Genomic DNA, 19,257 nt, shown 5'->3' with positions numbered 1-19,257 from the left:
TAAATTGGTATTATATAATTGTGTACTTAAATTTAACAGCTGACAGCTATTCAACCTAATTCATTACATACCTTTCTATCAAAGTTATCTGACATTATTAAAATGAATTTGTTCTGACAGTTTTACTCTGAGTTCTTGTCATATTTTATTACCATTTTCTAAATTATAGCGAATAAACTGTGATAATGTGAGAAATGTTGAAGGTGTCTGAATAAATTTAGGTTTGACTGTATGTATATATATATATATATATATATATATATATATATATATATATATATATATAGGTAATGTAGTAATTAATGCAAAATTCCATCCAGATAATTTGTCATTTAGGGTGTGCTTAAAGAATGTAATGAATGAATGGTTTTTAACATTCCAAATGACATACCTTTAATATTTTTTTCACACCACAGACATGCATCAATACAGCACACACTCAATACACACATATGGTCAAACTTTGAAAATGGCTGAGTAACCCAATAATGCTAATACATGCACACACACAGAACCCGATCTGGCAGTAACAGAGAGCAGTATTGTTCTGTATCAGGTGTTGGCGTGACCTAGGCGTGTGATAAGGGCAGGAGCGCCCGGCTGACTGAATGTATGGGGTCAGCTGAGCTCTTCAATGGGCTCCGGCTCCAACCAACACAGCCACTCTCCACTGCTGTATGGAGCCTTTCAGCTCACCCTGCTCCACTTCCAGACCCCTCTACTGGGCTTCTGGCCCAGAGGATCAGCCTGGGTTCATCCAGAGATGTGTAACCAGTGATTCAGCAGGCGTAGACAGTGAAGCTTTTTGTCTCTGTGTGCATTCCCTTTCTGCGTCTCTCTCACTCTCACACATACGCAACAATAGTGATCCAGTCATATGGCCGAGACTGCAAACACTGTGACAAAGAAAAAAACCTTGTAAACCACTCTGTCCCTTGCCTCGTGTTTGATGTTTGCATTATGTGTTTGCACAATGTGTGTCTTTGTTAATGGAACTGAAACTTAGTCTGTTTCTCCTCCATCCTGCTCCTCATGTCCAGCAGAATTTGTTGAAGAAAAATCAAGCTCTTTCAATTTTTTTTTTATGCTTTCCGTTAGAATAGGCCTGTTAAGCAGAAGGTCTAAAAATACTCATGGAGGTCTGGCTTTTCCCCTCTCTCCTTCAGGGCACAGAAGATTGTGGCGGGCTGTGTGTGTATGTGTGTACACGCAAGCTATAATTAGTGTGAGTGAAGGAGAGGTAGTGTTACTTGATGGGGTGGGGTCCACCATTAGGGAGTGATGGAGTGGGGGAGCTAGAAAGAGCTGACGATTGACATGCACACACTCACTTGCATATGCAGTCCAGTATGTGTCCTAGCTTCCATGGAGCCATGTACAAACACAGACATCTGATATGTCTTATCATATGCCTACATGATTCCACACTCAGTGTGATTGATAGTTTGTACTTTAACAAGAAAAAGGCATTTTAGTATAATTAAAAAAAATGTAAATGTAAGAATAACTTTTATATTGTCAGTAATATTACAGGATGAACACTTACTGCAACTTAGGTTTACTTGATCATCCATACATCATTGCTAGAAAAATCATGTTGAAAGGTATTAAATATGATATAGCAGCTTTTGAGGAATCTCTCAATCATTGTTTTATTGCATTACACTATATGTTTGCCGTCAACAAAAACAATTATAGAACTATGACCATAAAACTAAGCATTTAAACATATATAAGCTCTATATATAATAATTTATAATATATAATCTTACTAAGTCTATACTTGCTAAGAATGAATGTTAGTCTACAGTTATAAAGATCTCATTGATTTACATTACAAGCTACATAATTTTATCTTACTCTTTGGTGATATAGATATTGTACCAAATTGCATATTTTTGCTCAGCTTGGGCTTCTACATAAAACGGAGGTGTTTTTCCTCTTTGAGTAGACATCCATATTATCCAGTATAATATATGAGCCATAAAAGCTGATGAATCAAATATGATGCACAAAAACAAAAACCCCACAAATGTAATTTATTTTATTATTTTATTTTATTTTCAATATATCTCCCATTTCAAAAATCAGACCATTATTTTGCATATCAGGCTTTTACAGGGTTAAATAAAATTCAAAAACGGGGAAATTAAAACCATTTTATTTTATTCAGTAACACATTTAGACCACCAAACTTTTCTCTGTATTCCTGTCTAACTCAGTCTCATAATGCCAGACGTTAACCCTGTAGTGAGAAGCAAAATGAAATAATCTCTCTTCCTTGGCAAAGCGACATACACGTCCTTCCAAAAGTTAAACCCTTCCATTTTGCATGTGAGGATATTTCAAGTAAATCTCCCTCTTCCGTTGTGTTTGTCTAACCCTGCCCTCATTTATTGTTCCATTCCTTCACTGCCATTTCCCTTATTTTATTTTGTTAGCATTTTGGTCTAAGGAAAATGGTCTAAAGCGACATCTCTGTGTCTTCCATTAGTGTATCACAGAGGAAAGTTTGAGTAACTGTCGTCAGCTCTTTAAAATGCATGTTATGTTGTGCAGTGTTAGTTCTAAAGGCAGGTTTTCCTTTATAGTGAAGGGTGAATTTGTGATCTCACTGTGTGACATTTAGCAATACCGTGAAATGTCATGCTATACATAATAACATAATATGGCTGAGGTAAATGTTGATTTAAGTTATTTTTGACATCAGTCTTTAAACGTTCTGAGACAATGTTTATAGTCTTCTCCTCCATCTGACTTTTAAAAACATGCGCCGCATATGTGACATTTCAATTATTTTACACACACACACATTTATTCTGTATACTCTCTCTCTCTGTGTGTGTATAGTGTATACATACCCTTTTATTTTCTCTTTTTGCCAGGTCCTTGTTATTTGTCAAGTGCCTCAAAATTTGCTACCATGTACAGTTCACGTATTCTCTTTAGTGTCAGTATCCATGTTATTACCAAAATGTTTCATGTGTTTTCGCCTTTGTTTTCAGCACTGTAAAAATTCACATATTCTGTTTCATGTGTCAGTTTGCAGCACTCAACAGTGAGTAAATACCTGAACTAATCTCCAGTCACACTGTTCGCACGTCTTTTCACACTGCTGCAGTCCGGCCAGTGAAAGCACAGACAGCCAGGTCTTAACATTAAATAAACATTCATTAAACTATTGAAATAGGAGCTGCACATCTGCTGCAGAGTTCTCATAATGTTGTGGCTTTCTTGTCCACTTCAGACACCGCCGGAGAAACTGGAGCTTATTTCAAACATGTAGTCCGGGTCATAGCATCAAAAAAAACAAGGCCACAGCTTAAACAAATATGCCAGAGTTTCTTTAACCTGTGCACAGGGTGGACAAACATAGCCGTTAAAGTGTAACAGTCCTTCCCCCCCATCCAGAAGAACACTAGTCCTCATTCAGAAACTGCCCACTCCACCGCAAGCCAACATCACAGACCTGTAATAGACACAAGGTTAAAAGGAGGCCATTGAAAGGGACCTGTAGGTCACTGCTATATTTATAAACATTACTTTGCAGATTTTTTAGTGGCCTGACCACATATAATTGTAATTGTAATTTAACCCTCTTTCACACACCCAGCACCACCCTTATGTAAACACTGTCACAGAGGATAGTGCTCCACTTTCCACTGAAGCGTCAGGTGACGGGTACAGTCTTGAGAACAAACGTATAGTGCTTTCACAAAAGGGCTCTTAAAAAATCATTCTGAAATCACTCTTATCATCTAGTTCTCATACCAATTCATGGAGCAGACCTCCTGTTGCATTTTGTATGCATGCTTTGTTTAAGCCATTGCAAAGTCCTTAAAATACCCATTTTTGATGTACAGACCTATCAAAGAGTAAAAAAAAAAAAAATGTAATGCTTTTATTCAACATTGAAGCATTAAACTGATCAAAAGAAACTGTAAAAACATTTACTGTTACAGATTTCCATTTGAAATAAATGCTGTTCTTTTGAACTTTCTATTCATCAAAGAATCCTGATAAAAATGCATCATGGTTTCCACGATAATATTAACTGTTTTTAACAATGATAATAAATTACATTTTTAAAATACAGTTATTTTAAGTTGTAATGTTTCACAGTATTACTGTTTTTACTTTATTTGTGATCAAATAAGTGAAGCCTTGGTGAGCAAAAAGAGACTTCTTTCAAAAAACAAACAAGCAAAAAAATTATAAAAAATTAACACCCCAAAGAGTACTGTATATACATTACATTTGAGCTTTTAACTTTAGCTTAAATTAATATACCTTACATATAAATATTTATAAGAGTAAACTTTTGTTTAATGCGTATTTTCATTTCTTAATTCACAAAAATTAGTTTGAGACAATAACCACCTTACTAGCTTACTACTGACCCATAGGGGTCACAGACTCCTGTCTTGTCCAAACATGTGGACATGTGCCTTTTTATTGGAGATATATGCAAAGCTTGGCTCGCTTCTCCACTCCTCCAACACTCCTGCCAACATCTGCAGCTCCTCTGCCAACACCAACATCCACCTTTCCTTTTTACTTGCTTTCTACACCCTTTACACACTCTCTTTCTCTGTTTTTCTTAATCAGTCTCTTTTCAGTGGGTTTATGGTTAGACAACATCCAACTCCAGAACCTGATGAAGTGTAGATGAAAGGAAATGTGTTCCTCTAAAAACATCACTGTAAAGATCAAAACTCGCCAGCAAAAACTTTCCCAGCAGAATTACAGCTCATTCCAAATTACAATTTTAGAAAGTTATAAAAGTTTACTCACAAGCTGTTCCCACATCCCCACGGACTTGAAAAAGAGCAGCCTGGATATTCTTCAGAAATTCTCTTTTTGTTTACCACAAAAGAAAAAAAAAATTCTATAGGCTTGGAATGATATTAGAGCAAGAAAATGACAAAATGTATGTTTTTGTGTGAACTACTCTATGTAATGTCATCTAACGGAAACTTTGTGCTACTTTGCCCAGAGTGATGATGACTCATGATCACAGCTTTAGTTACATGGCATTTTATTAGCATATTACAGATGCTTCTACATGTAAACTTTGATTGCCCTCAGTCACATCAGTAGTGAGTCATTTTCGTTTTATGAACACACATTAATCAGAACTCAGGCCTTGTTTATGATAGCTGACAGTACACGGGGGTCTGAATCCCGTCAAGCAAGGTTCAGCACAGACCTTTCTCTGAAGGTTGTCTGTCTGGAGCTGGAAAGATCCTTGTCATGATGTTGGAGAGATATGAGAGCTAGCTATAGGTGAAGAGGCTTCAGATCATTACTGCTATCTGGCAGACATCGTCTCCTCTCTTAGCTGGGAGTAGTCGAGGCCTTGGGCTGCCAGAACAGTCTGACACATGTCACCTGTGCTTCCTGACTGCAGAGTCAGCAGCTCTCACTCAACGGAGCTCAATTCTGGGGAAACAGACTGAATGGTGATCTGTGAGGATGCCAAAAATACAGTCAAACCAAAACTGTCCAGTATCACTATATAAAATATCATCTCGGCCTCGGTAGTTTGAGGAAAAAGTGTGATGCAGAAAGTTTTTTGCCATTGTTTGTTTTATCATTTTATTTGCATTATTTATTACCTGTTGTTTAGTAGGCCTACTAGAGAAGCTACTTTGAAACAAGCTAGCTATGCTAATCAAGCAACTAATCATGATTTCAGTTAAAATACAATTCAGTTAAAAGATAGCTGTTTCACAGCTGTGACCATATTTCTGTGTTAACACTGTCTGATATCTATGAAAACATTTGTAAAGATTTTATTAAAAACTATTAAAGTCAGTTTATACCACAGGCACAGACAGGCTCTAGTGAGTGTCATATTAATCACTTTATAATTTAATTGGACAATATTATTCACACTCAATAAGGATGGCTTATTATTATTATTATTATTATTATTATTAATAATAATAATAATAATAACAACAACAGTACATTTGTAACAGTTTGGAATTAATAGCTTGTTACTGGAAGAAACACATTTTTAAACTGTTATTTTAGTATTATTTATATACATTTATATACACTTTTATAGTTTTTATTTTTACTTTTTTCAGTTTTCATTAAAATTTGTGTAATTTAAGTACATCAAGTTTATGTGCTTTTATCATTTTCAGTTATTTGTTTTTTATAATTAGAATATACATATATACAGATATACATATATTTTTATATGAATAAATATTTGTATTTAAATATTTTATATAACTTATTAATCATTTTTTCCTTTATAGAATTAATTATTTTTTAATCTATTATTTATAATTTATTTAAGCTTTATTTTAGTTACGGATTTTTAGTAGTTTTAGTTGTAGTTAACAATAACCTTTTGAAAACAGAATTCCTTCTGTCATGCCACTGCAAAATGTAGTTAAATTCTACTTAATTGTCTACTTATAGTGAGACTAGGCTAGTCTCCAATATTGATATTCTTATTGCTTTCCATGCATTTTATAGGCAGCTTTTTCAGCACACTAGTCAGCACAACCAAAGGAGGGATGTGGAGAAATGCAGTTCAGTCAGTCATGTCAGTCTCCGGTGCCAGATATTTGAAGCGCTCAGAGGGAAATGTGATAGGATTGGCAGCGAATTCCAAACCCCATAACCTGTCAGAGAAAGGAAGTCGCTGAACGGTCACAGCAGCTTCACACACTGTCTTTTATACAGTCCACATCTGCCTCGGCTGGGCACCAAAACAAAGTCAACATTTAATTTGAAATGAAGGAAACTTTGTATGGATATGAAATAATGGAAGGAGCAAGGCATGGAAAACTATGAAGTTATTTTTTCATTAGGACTGAATGTTGCCTGTGGGCTTTACACAGAGAAAGAGAGATCTAATGTGCGCCCATTAGGTAAATGGATGATGCAATGACTAATTAGATAATTGAGTTATTTGATTGCAATCAGCAGGAAACTATTTGGATGGCTTGATGGATGATCATGGTGTGTATCACTCCATTAAGAATATGGATGTTTCAAGGTAACTAAACTGGTTATCTCCTCCATCCTGATCCCATTCCATCACTGTCAAATGTTAAAGGATGTCTCCATCCTTTTGAAGTGTTTGGATGCTTCCTTCCAATCAACAAACTAAGGACAAACCTAATTTGAAGTGCTATCAGACAAATCAGAAATATGAGTATCCCATTTGTAAATTGCATGAAGTCAAGATTGATTGCACAACACCAGTTTCTGTTTTTGAATGCCAAGGTGAGTTTTATGACTGTGGACTGTAATATTGTAATAAAATATGAACCTTATGTATACATTGTTCAGTGTTGGGGAGTAACTAGTTACATCCCAGACAGCAACATAGTGTTGGCACAGATCCACAGATGTGGGCCGGATCTGGGCCAACACTGCTTGCTGTCTGGGATATAATGGCATTATGCAATTTAATTACAAAATAAATGTAACTAATCTGTTACAGTTACTGAGAAACAAATTTCATTAAATTATAGTTACAGAGAATTGGCTTTTTGATAAATGTTTTGTATTTGGGTTTATGTATATGCTTTATTTTTTATGATCAACTGTTTTTTTTCCAAGGCATTATAGATTTGATTTGATTTCAAAAACGGTATCTTTTTCAAACTATTTCTTATGATTTCAAACCTGTATTTAACCTCTGAATGTTCTCAAAGTATAAAGAGTTGCTAAAATCTGATTTTGTGGCATCTTTGCTTTAAATGATTATAATCTTAATTCAAGTGATGAAGGATTTTGACAGTAATTAGTGTTTAGTACATACTGTAAGGTTAACCTGCGCGCTTTAAATTGAAAACATTAGTTAGAAATTTAGAAAAGTAATAAAGCAATTAAATGTAATCAGTTACATTTAATAAAGTAATTGAAATGGTTACACTACTTTTTACATTTTAAATCGGGTAATCTGTAACCTATTACATTTCCTGTGTAACCTTCCCGACAGTTACATTGTCTACATGCACTTATAACATCTTAAGGTCCTTGCATGCTAAGTCTGAAGTTTCCGTATGTGTTTTTTCGGGTGTTTTTTCGTATTCATCATCCTTTCCTATCAAAATTCTTTTTATGGATGCAAAAACAGAAAATCGAACCGGATCCAAATTTTTTTATGACTGATGAAAGTTTCGGAGGCAGTGTATAAATGTGACTGAGACTTTAAGTTTGTAAAATTATTCCCCTACGATTGTTATTGTTGCATTGATATTGTGATATTTTGGTTAAACTTTGCAATAACTTTGATTTTAATGTAATTAATTGATTCAAAATCACAGATAACATGAAATATTAGGCCATTACTGGCTGAAGTGTTTCTATCTCTGTTTTCTGTTAGTTTAGAAGTAATGAGACTAAGCCAAATAAAAAAAATCTGACTGGCAACAAAAATCTCAACTCATGCTAAACTACTGTAAACAATAAAAAGAAGGAAACATTGGTACACCACAGCTCCAAAAAATGCAAAAATGTTTATTTCATGTTCTCACCACAGGTGACGTTTTGACCCATATGGCTCTTCAATAGACGGTCATCATGTCTGATGCCAACAAAGCTAAATACAGCAATTTTGATTGACACATCAACAAAATCTCACCATGGGCTCTTATTCTTGCAGTTTATTTGGACAGTGCTGTGATTTTTCTGGGATCCTCAGCTGACTCCAGCCAGCTGCATGTGAATAAGATGACGCTAATGGTCTACATAGGACATTTCATCTTGCGAACGTCCAAAGTAGACGTAAAGGCAAGGTAAGTGCCCAAAGCGATGGTCTGTTGGGAGGTGAGATGACTCAAATGTGTCTCGCAGTGATTTCTGACAGAACTGAAAAAATGCCTTGGTGGCAGTTTTCAAAGTTTACCGTTTTTGAAAGGTGATAATTTCTTTAAAGCGATCAAATTTACACAACCGAAGTAGCACTGGGAAAAAAATAAACTTCATGAGTTCAGTAAAACAATCAAATCACAGATTAATATCTGGGGTGAGGTCTGAGGGAAACTTCACCTTTTAATAACTGAAACTATCAACTCATGATATTATCGAACAGCACGACTTGGAGGCTATTGATTTTGCTATTATTGTGTTTTCTAAAGTTCTAGCAAGGTGACTCAGGGGGCTCAAACTCCATCCCTCCCAATGACCTCACGCTCCCACCGGACGAGTGCAGTTGATAAAGGACGCAAAGATCAGCTGCCCCTTGGCCTTTATAGATTAACGAATATGAGTTGTCAGCACCTCATCTCCATTTCCAATGATTTGCGTCACGTTTAATGAGCCTACCAGGGCCAGATAACGCACTCACAATGACTTCTGGGTCTGCTGTATGCATTATGCACACTGTCCGTTCTAGCAGCTTAAAAACGGTTAAGAGGGTTAAGCTGCTATAAGTTACAAAAATATAAATTTATATTTTGTAGGGGTTTACATTTAAGGAGAGCATCTGTTAAATGTACTACATGTACATTTTGAGGCTGTGCAATATATAGAGAACCTGAAAATCCAGTGAAGTCTTTTGTTTTCATAGTATTTCAAGTAGCTTCTGAACAAATCCAGAGATCATATCGGATCACAGAGTGAAGATCATCCATGCAGCTGGACGAATGACTTGAATTTGATATTTTTGTTTATAATTAATTACAGCTGTGTTTAATGTGACATGTCTTAGCACAAAGTGTATCACAGTGACTGATAAAGACTTGGCTCAGAGGACTTAGCCAAAGCGTAGCCCTTGATCCAGAGCCATGAGCAGGTCGGAACAGTCTGGACATGCATGAAGGCCATATGATCTGGTCCAGGAATAATATCAGACTTTCTCTACCAAAACAAATGCAGATTGAGACATGGGGCAAAACGGTTCACCTGCCATTTGTTTTAAAAATGGCATATTTACTTTAAATTAAGAATAATCTCAGATTAATTTCAAAGTACCATTATTTATTACTTGACATTATATTATTTATCCTTCTTTAAAACCACCTGTTCTCAGAGCTTAATTCAATGCTACACACACACACACAAATATATATATATATATATATATATATATATATATATATATATATATATATATAAGAACCGTTTGTACTGACAGAAGGAGTAGGTTAATTTTCAAAATACACCTCTTCTAACAGATTTCACAACTGTGTTTTTTATTTTTCGTATTTTTTTTTTTATTTTTTTTTCAATTGTTTTGGACGTTTAGATTATTTTCTTAATTTGAAATAGTTTTTATTATTAGGTAATGACACCAGAAACTAACATTTTATGGTTAGTCAACACCATAAACTGCCAATCTAGTCTGGGAATAGAGACGATTCAGTAGATGAAGCTGACAACCAGAATTGAAAAATTGAAAACCATTCTAATCCACAATTCATTCATTAATGCAAGTTTATAATAAATATTTGACATCTGTACTTGTGAATCTGACAGTGTTGATCCATATCGAAAGATGGAAATTTTTATTTTTAAGAAAAACATTTAGAAGAGTGCACCAAATGTAAATGAATACCCCTAGTAAAAAAAAGTAATACATTTACAATATTTCATACTATGTGGGTCAAATCTATTAACGTATTTACTTGCACATGGCTTGAGACTTACTGATATTAAAATAATAAAAAACAAATTGGGGGTACTTGTGCACAATTCACATATTTAAAATACATTGATTTCATAGTGTAGTTCAAATCTATTAACATATTTACTAACACATTGCTTGAGACTTACTGATATTAAAAATTATAATTCAACTTTATTTGGAGTACTTCTTGTGCACAATGCACATTTCTTAATATTAAGCCTAAAATGTGTTTTAATATCACTTAATAAGGATTGTATGATCTTTGAATAATATTGGTCTTAAAATTCTGGATATTTAAAGTGTTCCCGAAGTATACTTGCAATATTTCCACTTTAGCACAATCAAATCTACTTCAGTATATCTTTAGTTGGACTTCAGCACTACTTTCGCACTATTAAAATGAATTAAGAAAATTAGTTCCAGTTTAGCAGACTTTGTCTATTAGTTTAGTATACTAAAAATACGATTGCAGGGTATTTTTATTAAATGCATATGCAAATTTATTTGTAGCATACTTGGCATGAAATAACTGTTTTAAATACATTTTAGTATATTTATTTTTCAGTAGGGATGTCTTAACATGTTTAACTTTTACTATAGCTAAAATAGTTTCTTAGTACATGAACTTGTATTTTCTTATTTAGCCTGTTGTTCCTCATGTTTCAAAAATCAATAAACTACAAATTTATGCAGCAAATGTGCAGCCTTTAAAATGTGAAGTGTTTACTTCATAAGTCATTTACATATATAAAATGCATAGTATACATTTGTATAGGCTATAAGCGATAACGAAACTCCTGAACCCACAAATTGGAAAAATACGTAAAGACAGAGATTTGAACAAAATATTTTCTTTATTCTCCAAGAGAACTGAATATTGTGGAGTTCCATTGATTATATACATGAGTTCAACTCATAACAAATGGAGAGTCTACAACCAATACAAACTATTGTAACAGATACAAGAAAATGTTGTGGTGGAAATCGTAACTGAAGAATACCGATAAGTCCGAAGCAACAACGAAACTCAAATACTGAGAGAGAGGATTTCTGACATCTCTTGTTCTCTACATGAAGTGCCAAGTATCTCATGTCCTTTTGTGCCATAACTTGTCTAAGACATGAAAGACTTGTTTCTAGAAGCATAAACGGACTGGAGCCGGTGTTTATTTTCATTGCAGTATGTATGTTTTTTTGGACATGGAGAACCCGTGGCTTATTGCTCAAGCTGAGTCTAGAAAAGTCCAGAGATGAAAACACTGCTGGTGTTAAGGAACTATTTAGATTTATGCAGAATAAAAGTGAGTTTTCAGTCAATAAGATGATCCGAGTATGAAGAAAACACGTTAGTTTAAAGGTCTAAGATGAGATGCATATTTACGTTACTGAGTCGGTTGTGCAAACGGTATTGAACACGCTGTTGTCTATTGCTTCAGCTCCTCTGTCTCAGTTTTTGTGGACATCATTTTGCTTTTAGTCACTGTAACAAAGGGCTCCAACTTATTTTAGCTGAAAAAGCAGACTTTTTTTCATAAGCTATATTAAAATTTATATTTGACTACACCATAAACAGACAATTAACAGTTTTTGTTCCACATTATTTTTTTTGTATGTTTGTTTTTAATACACAAAACAACAGTCAAGAGTACCAAAGAAGCATGCTGGGTTTAGCGTATGTCAAAGTGGGAAGGAGAGTGATATTTTTTTGAAAACCTCAATTTTCTAATATATATAAGAAATGTGCTGGATATCATGGTGGAACAGCTGTGGTAAGAACAAAAATGACTCCCAATGAGAATCACAACGCATTCGAACCTGACTGCAAATAAAACTTTGCAGAAATGCACAAGGGAGCAATAGCCAGTGCTAGTTAACAGTCCGGAAATAACCTTAGCCAGGTCTTCTAGTCATAACAACCTGCTTTGTACAGAATCTAACTGAAAACTCGAGCGGTTATGAGTCAAGAAAGGTTGTTTTGGTACATGTCCAAACCCTCTGAGCTTTTGAAGCAATGCACTGTTGATTCTTTCGGCTTGTTATGCTGTGCGCTCCCCCTCCCGTTCCCAATTCAATACAAAAGAAATGCACTCTAGTAAATGTCTCTCATACGATTTCCCAATGCAATGCTTTTCATGTCCCTGAAAACTTTAGGAAGGAAAAAGAAAACCAGAATATTTCATGCTTTGAGTATAGGAACAAAGAAAACCAACAAACCCCACTGCTTTCTGCACTGCAGAGAATGACAATCACTTTTCTTATTTTCCTAAACAACCATACATTTCTGTGTGGTATAGGGTTGTGTTCTCTTTAATGAGTTTTACAAAACAGAAAGAAAAAGCAACAATGACTCCAGCTGGAGTAAACGCAAGACTATTCTGTAAAGAAAAGAGGCATAGAAACACTTGATTTTGGTAACTTTAGAGGTGGTTTAGTGACCTAACGGACAAATTAATGACAAGGAATAACTGTGATGACACGCGCACACACACAAAAAAGCATTTATCTTTTACAAACAAGTGCAAAAATGAATCTGCTTTAGGCCAGGCTGTTCAAAACTACATTTCATTTCGGTAAACAAATTGTCATCAGTTTTTTTTTTTTTTTTTTAAATGGCAAAAAAAATTGACCCCCAGCCAATCTACAGTGAACCCTTAAATATACGGACAGTAATAAAGACATTGTTATTTTGCCAGACAAGTGAGTGGCAAGCAATAGCAACCCAAAAAGACACGTCTAGCAAAACGTTAGCAAAAAAATTAAGTTTGCATGAAAGCAAGGCAATTGAAATACAAGGGAAACAAATTATGCATCTCTTCAAAACTAGAACTACCCAAGAAAATAAAACAAACCAAACTTAAATCTTTGGTCTCGACGCCTGGGAAAACGCTAATAAATGTAGCAAAAAAGTGATAAAACATTTTTTTCCAAACAGTTATTCAAATATGATGTGTGCTATACTGGACTCCAATAATCAGCTCTGTGAACATAAATAAGCCCCTTTACTTTCAACAAAACACACAAGTTGAGTTCCAGTCTATACGTTTTATACTCCATCCACTCATGCCATAAAAGGGATTTCCTGTGTTTTAATAAATGTATCTATGTATTATTAAAGACATTCAATGGTGAGTGATGCAAGAGTTCAAGTAATAGATGGGGCCCCTCTGGGGCCCAGCTTAAAAAAAAAAAACAAAAACAAACAAAACATGAATCTGAAACTCAAAACATTTGGAGGATAGAATAAAATGAAAATAAAGCTGGACCTATGATATAGAACTCAGTAACCAAAAGCTTTCCACAGAAAAATGGCAACACCAAGGCTGCAAAGACATTAGTGAGCGGTCGCGCACACACAACTAAAACCAAGCAGCTGATCTGCTGAAGCTAGCGTGTTCTGGTTGTGCCACAGCGATGCTAGAGCAGACAAGAACGCTGAGTTCTGCCAGTAACACCCAATCAAACCCAAGAAAACCACAGCCACTTGCAATAGCAAATGAAAAGAACAGTGGATGGGGAAAAACCTCCATCAGTTTCCCTGTCTGCATGTGGTTTTCATTAGGACTCTAGGTTGTAAGTTCATCTCAACAGCTGAACTGACTGAATGCTCTGCCTGTTTCCAAACTAACCCACCAAAAGACTCCAAGTTTTCCATCTCAAATAATGCAGATCACTTTAGAAATAAATAATGATTTGGCAATTGTTTTGATTCATTCGAAAAACTTCCACCTAAATGTAAATGGGGTGTAAGCAGATCCAAAACAGTACAGTTGTTTGAATTTGCCACCAATTTGGCAAAACATAAAATAGTTAGAAATTGCCATTAGTGTTTTGAGTTGAATTCACTATATGCTGCTCTTTCTACTGCAGCATGCGGTGCATTGAGTGAGATGGGTAACTGCAGTGGTGGGTGAGGGCTGTCTGTGCTGGTTAATGCCCTGTAAGACCGTAACAGTCTTATACAACTACATTTTAAAAAGGGGAAACTGTGGGAGAAAACGAAAAACAACAATGTGGACTTCAATACTAAACACCTGCATGCCAGAAGCCCAACAAAAACAGGAAGTGATATAACTGACGTACCGACAGTGAATATTGTGCATATAGCTTTGAATATTTTCATAAAGGTTTTATTGTGCGACATTAAAACCAACAGGCAGCCAAACAACGAAAAGTGTATTATCTCTTTTCTGATACAGAATGAGTCAACCTGGTAAAGAGAGAAACACTAGGCAATAAAGGGGCTCTTTTTAAAAAAAAAAAAAAAAAAAAAGGAAATTCTTCAAAAGGTTCAAGTGATTATCACTTTTTGATGCCACAGAGTAGTTTGTTTATCTCTCTGACAGACCACTTCTCTACCATCAAAAGCTGGATTGCACTTTTTTTCAAGTTACATACTAAAGCACATCTGCTCTAACACTGCTCCCGCTTACTGAAGAACGACTTCTGAACATGTTTGACAGGTACACAAATCCAATTAAGCATTAAGATGCCACATTAGTGAAAAACCACACGAATAATTGTTTAAATTATTATTTTTTTTTTTCAATTTTGCTGCAGTGGTCAGTTGTCATTCCTATATAAGTGCTTTATGTCGACTGTGTCTGTGCATGCGATTTTGGTTCTTAAAAAAAAAATGTGGAGCTTCTGTTCACAGGACACAGATCCAAACTGTTTTAAGTAGTTTGCAAACTAGGTGTATTAAGTATAATTTTGCTCAATTAATACAAGCCAATTTTATCACAACTAGTTAAAAAAAAAGTAGTCCTCCCCATGCCAACTTTGGTCTCTGCACTGAGCTGTAGCGATCTTCACTGCTTAGGAAAGGACAAAACATTTGATCCAGCCAAATAGAAAACAAGGCCAAAAAAACCTTAAAAAAAACAAAAAAAAACCACCCCTAAGGTTAGTGTTAAAACAAGCTTTGTTTAAGACTACAACACATTTTCACTTGTGCCCTCCCAAACAATCCCACAACCCCTCGTTCAGCAGCAGTCACTGTGAGAACACTCTGGAAAGTGTCAGTCGTCTGTTTGCTACAGTTTTTGCCTTTTTTTTAAACACTTAAAGAGAGAGATGGAGACATTTAAACAAACTAAATATTTTTCTGCCTTACATATAATTAAGAATTTTGCAAAGACCATACAAATAAACAAAAGAAAAAAAAAAAAACAGCTGAATGAAAAACAGAAAGATGTGAGAAAATCGAGGCAGGGAAAAAAAAAACCTTAAGCTAAAGTGGAGCATGTAAAAAGTCCCAGCTGGAGTTTAGGTAGCAGCGCGGGTCACCTGAAACTCTGCTTCCTTCTGCTTTTTTCACATTCACAAACATTTAAAACTTCCTTGTGCAAATCAAGCAGTCTTTAGAAAGAATGCCCTCCAAATTGTTCTTGTAAAAATATATAACTCCAAGGTGGCTGACGTGTGTTGCAGCAAGTGTTTTTTTGTAGTTGTTGGTATTTTTAATTTTTTTTTAATTTTGGGGGGGCGAGTCTTCATCTCCGAGGGCCTGAGGGCATCTGTGCATACACTGGGTACACCAGCCGCACGTTGAGAGAGTCGTTGTGCTGGACCAGTGAGGTCTGGTGGTAGTGCAGGACCAAGTCTTTCAGAGTGCTGTACAAGTTGTAGGGCTCGGCGAAACCATAGCCACGGGGTGTGCTGTAGATGACGCAGTGCTTCACCTCGCCGTCCACACTACAGACAGAAACAAGACCGATCTCATTATCAATGTGCTTTCGAACCAGAATCTGACCTCAGACAAAGATAAAGCGTTTGCTCAATGATAACTAAAGTTCATATCACTCTAGAGGTGGAAAATAATCAGAGGATCGATACATTGATTTGTTTCTTGTTGCTGGTAAAATGTAGTGTCTTAATATTGAAATGCCTATGAAAAATACATCTGATTTTATATAAATGCCTACATGAGATGAGATGGGAACAGACAATGCAAATATGAGACAAAAAAAAATTATGGACTGAAATGGCCTTAATGTTAATGCGAGTTTGTCGTTTCATATACCACTGTTAACAAATGTAATTTTCTTTTAAAACTACTTTTAATAAAAAAAAAAAATTAAAACTGAAACAAATCTAGGCAACAGAAGTATACAGTCTATGAAATCTATTTGTAGACACTTAAGAAATCATCATTCTCCCATTTCATTGGCGTAACTATAACCTCACTATTTCTACATCTTCTTAAGATACTCACACAACAGAGCAGGCGTAACAGCCCTTCTTGCTGCTCTCGCGGATGAGGAAGGCTCCATCGGGTTTGGCGTGTAGCAAGTCCTCTGCCTGCGTTCGGTTTAGGTCCCCCACAAACCAGCTCTTCTCATCGTAGTGTGGCAGATTCTCATCCTCCTCACTGACGAAGTAGGCGCTGTGATTTGGAGAGGAAATGTGTTAGATGCTGTGATGGAGCCAGTCATTTGATCTTAAATTTCAAGTAATGCATGACAATTTGACTTACTCATCTGTGTTCTCGTTTTTGATCCCCAGCCAATCGTTTATTCGTTTCTGTCGAACACCTTTATGATTGAGCCAGCTGCATGAGAAAGAAGCAGTGGAGTGTTTATACATGGAGGAAAAACTGTAAACAATGAAGATGACGAAATGTGGTGCAAAGGAAGGTTCTTCTTACACAAGGTACTGATCTCTAATCTTTCTGAGCTGAATGAGATCTGGCTTTAAGCTGTTCATTTTCTTGTCCGTCTCCCTATTGTCCAGAGCCTGTGTTTTCAGGTCTTGTTCAAGCCGGGTCTTACTGTCGTGAATCTCGCCAAGCCGGGATTTGAGCTTCTCATAGTTCATCATGATCCTGAGAAAGAAACAAGAACAATTTGTAAACCCCTAGATCAAGGTTGCCGACCAAAGCGCTCCTAATGGAGGATTTTGCGTACCTTTCAATCTCTTTTTCATTGCCCTCTCTGCGGAATCGCTCGATGTATTCTTTACTGTAGCGTTCCTGCGTGTGACACTGTTCTTCAAAAATTTTAATGGTCTCATTGAAGGCCTCTATTGCAGTACGTTTCATCTGGATCTCCTGCAATCGAAGGAAAGATAAATCAATGGATGTGATGCTGTGCCTCTTAATAGACTTGGTTAATTGGTCAATGAGCTTCTGTAATGGAATAAATTGTTTGTGCATGTGGCGTTCAGCACTGGAGTTAATGGGTCGGTTGTCTATCGATCCGATAGCGATGTTCTAAGAGGCTTACCTGTGAGGTTTTTGTGTGCTCCTCGTAGAGTCTGTCATATTCTTTACTCTTCTCCTGATATTGATTGTGATATTCCTGGAGTTTCCTCCCCACTGCATCAATGTTGTCCTCTTTCACCAGCTGATCCTGAGAGCGAGAGTAAATGCATTGTTATTGATATGAATTGCTGAGCGAAGAAAAGTGCAATGGGGAAAAAAAAAGGACTGCTCGCAGCAACATACTGTAGGTTTTGCTTACAAAGTGAAAGCTATTTTTCAGGAATTTTCTTCCAGGAATCATTAATAAAAATCTTGTAAGCCCTTGAGAGGCACTTACAGATTCCATTTGTGGAACCCCCTAAATAATGAGCACCTGTGTGTCTGACAAAGATACCGGGAGGGCGAAGGAGGGGGAAACGAATAAATGCCTGGATGGCCTTTCGACATTGTTTATTGTCACAGCAGCGCACCTCCTAAATAATTACACACATCCACAAAGTAATATTTCATGCCAAAAGCATCCTGCTGCCTCTGCAGTTTCACTCACAACAAGCTGCGCAATTCATTCAGCAAACACGCTCTTTAGGGCCGGAGCGAGGGAGGGAGAGGTGGGAGGACAAAGAGGTAAAAGGAAAGGAAGGAATGGCTGTAAATGTGATACCCCCGCCCTCGATCTAAGCTCATTTACCTGCTGGTAGCGGGAGACGGGATACATGAGCTTTACGTCCAGTTTGGTGTTGTACTGGGCCAGGGACTCGTGCCTGTAGTGACTGATGAGCTCCACCACTGAGCTGAACGTGAGCGGGTCTGAGAAACCGTACTTCCCATCCCGGTGGTAGATCTTTATTAGCTTATTGTTTCCACCTTTCCTGTAGGGAAAAAAAGAGATTGCGTTGGACCACAGATCAATGTAAGCTGAATGGAGAGGGTTTTAAACGAGTAGAAGCTTTCCAAAATATTAAGCTACCTTAGAGTTAGTGTGTAATCTCCCTGCATCTTTGTCGAGGCGTCCCGTACCAGGAAAGTACCATCAGGCATGTCTCTCAGTTTGTCATTCACCTCTTCCCTGCACAGAAAAAAGACAGATACACCACACATCAAATACTGCACTTAATAAATAATTACAGCTAAAATAAGTTTTCCGTGGCCTCTGTCCTATACTCTACGGAAAGGGCCAACGCACACACACAAAATAAAAAACATGACTTCTCTTTGCCTGGCTGTATAAATAAATTTGGTCTAGCAGAGGGCAAAGGCACTGGTCTGTGACCATACTGTCTGCTACAGCCGTCTGGGAGAGAGTGAGACATCTTTGAATGGTTTAACTGTTGACCCCGTCCTGCACACCCACATGTATGCCGATACCTCGAGCTCTTGTCTTAAAATCAGACAGTCTGTCTCTTTAAAAGTGCCTCCAGACGACCAGCGGAGGAGCTGTCAGGCTTCAAAGACT

At 36.5% G+C, this 19,257-nt stretch overlaps 1 protein-coding gene across 3 annotated transcripts in view; it reads right to left on the bottom strand.

The window, feature by feature from the left end:
- Window positions 1-14,723: 14,723 nt before the first annotated feature.
- pik3r3b (phosphoinositide-3-kinase, regulatory subunit 3b (gamma)) overlaps window positions 14,724-19,257 on the bottom strand; it is a 163,448-nt gene continuing 158,914 nt past the window's right edge. For all 3 annotated transcript variants that reach the window (XM_079431954.1, XM_079431955.1, XM_079431956.1), the window contains 8 exons: window positions 18,772-18,870; window positions 18,493-18,673; window positions 17,827-17,952; window positions 17,509-17,651; window positions 17,250-17,426; window positions 17,079-17,153; window positions 16,818-16,988; window positions 14,724-16,297 (listed from right to left, as the gene is read on the bottom strand). In XM_079431954.1, coding sequence (XP_079288080.1) covers window positions 16,096-16,297; window positions 16,818-16,988; window positions 17,079-17,153; window positions 17,250-17,426; window positions 17,509-17,651; window positions 17,827-17,952; window positions 18,493-18,673; window positions 18,772-18,870 — 1,174 coding nt within the window. In that variant the 3' untranslated portion in view covers window positions 14,724-16,095. The remainder of the gene's footprint in view (window positions 16,298-16,817; window positions 16,989-17,078; window positions 17,154-17,249; window positions 17,427-17,508; window positions 17,652-17,826; window positions 17,953-18,492; window positions 18,674-18,771; window positions 18,871-19,257) is intronic.

Source organism: Barbus barbus, assembly GCF_936440315.1.
Source record: "Barbus barbus genome assembly, chromosome: 13".
In the NCBI taxonomy this organism is placed as follows: domain Eukaryota; kingdom Metazoa; phylum Chordata; class Actinopteri; order Cypriniformes; family Cyprinidae; genus Barbus; species Barbus barbus.
Note: the sequence above shows the minus strand (reverse complement) of the source record. Positions and strands in the feature narration are given on the sequence as shown.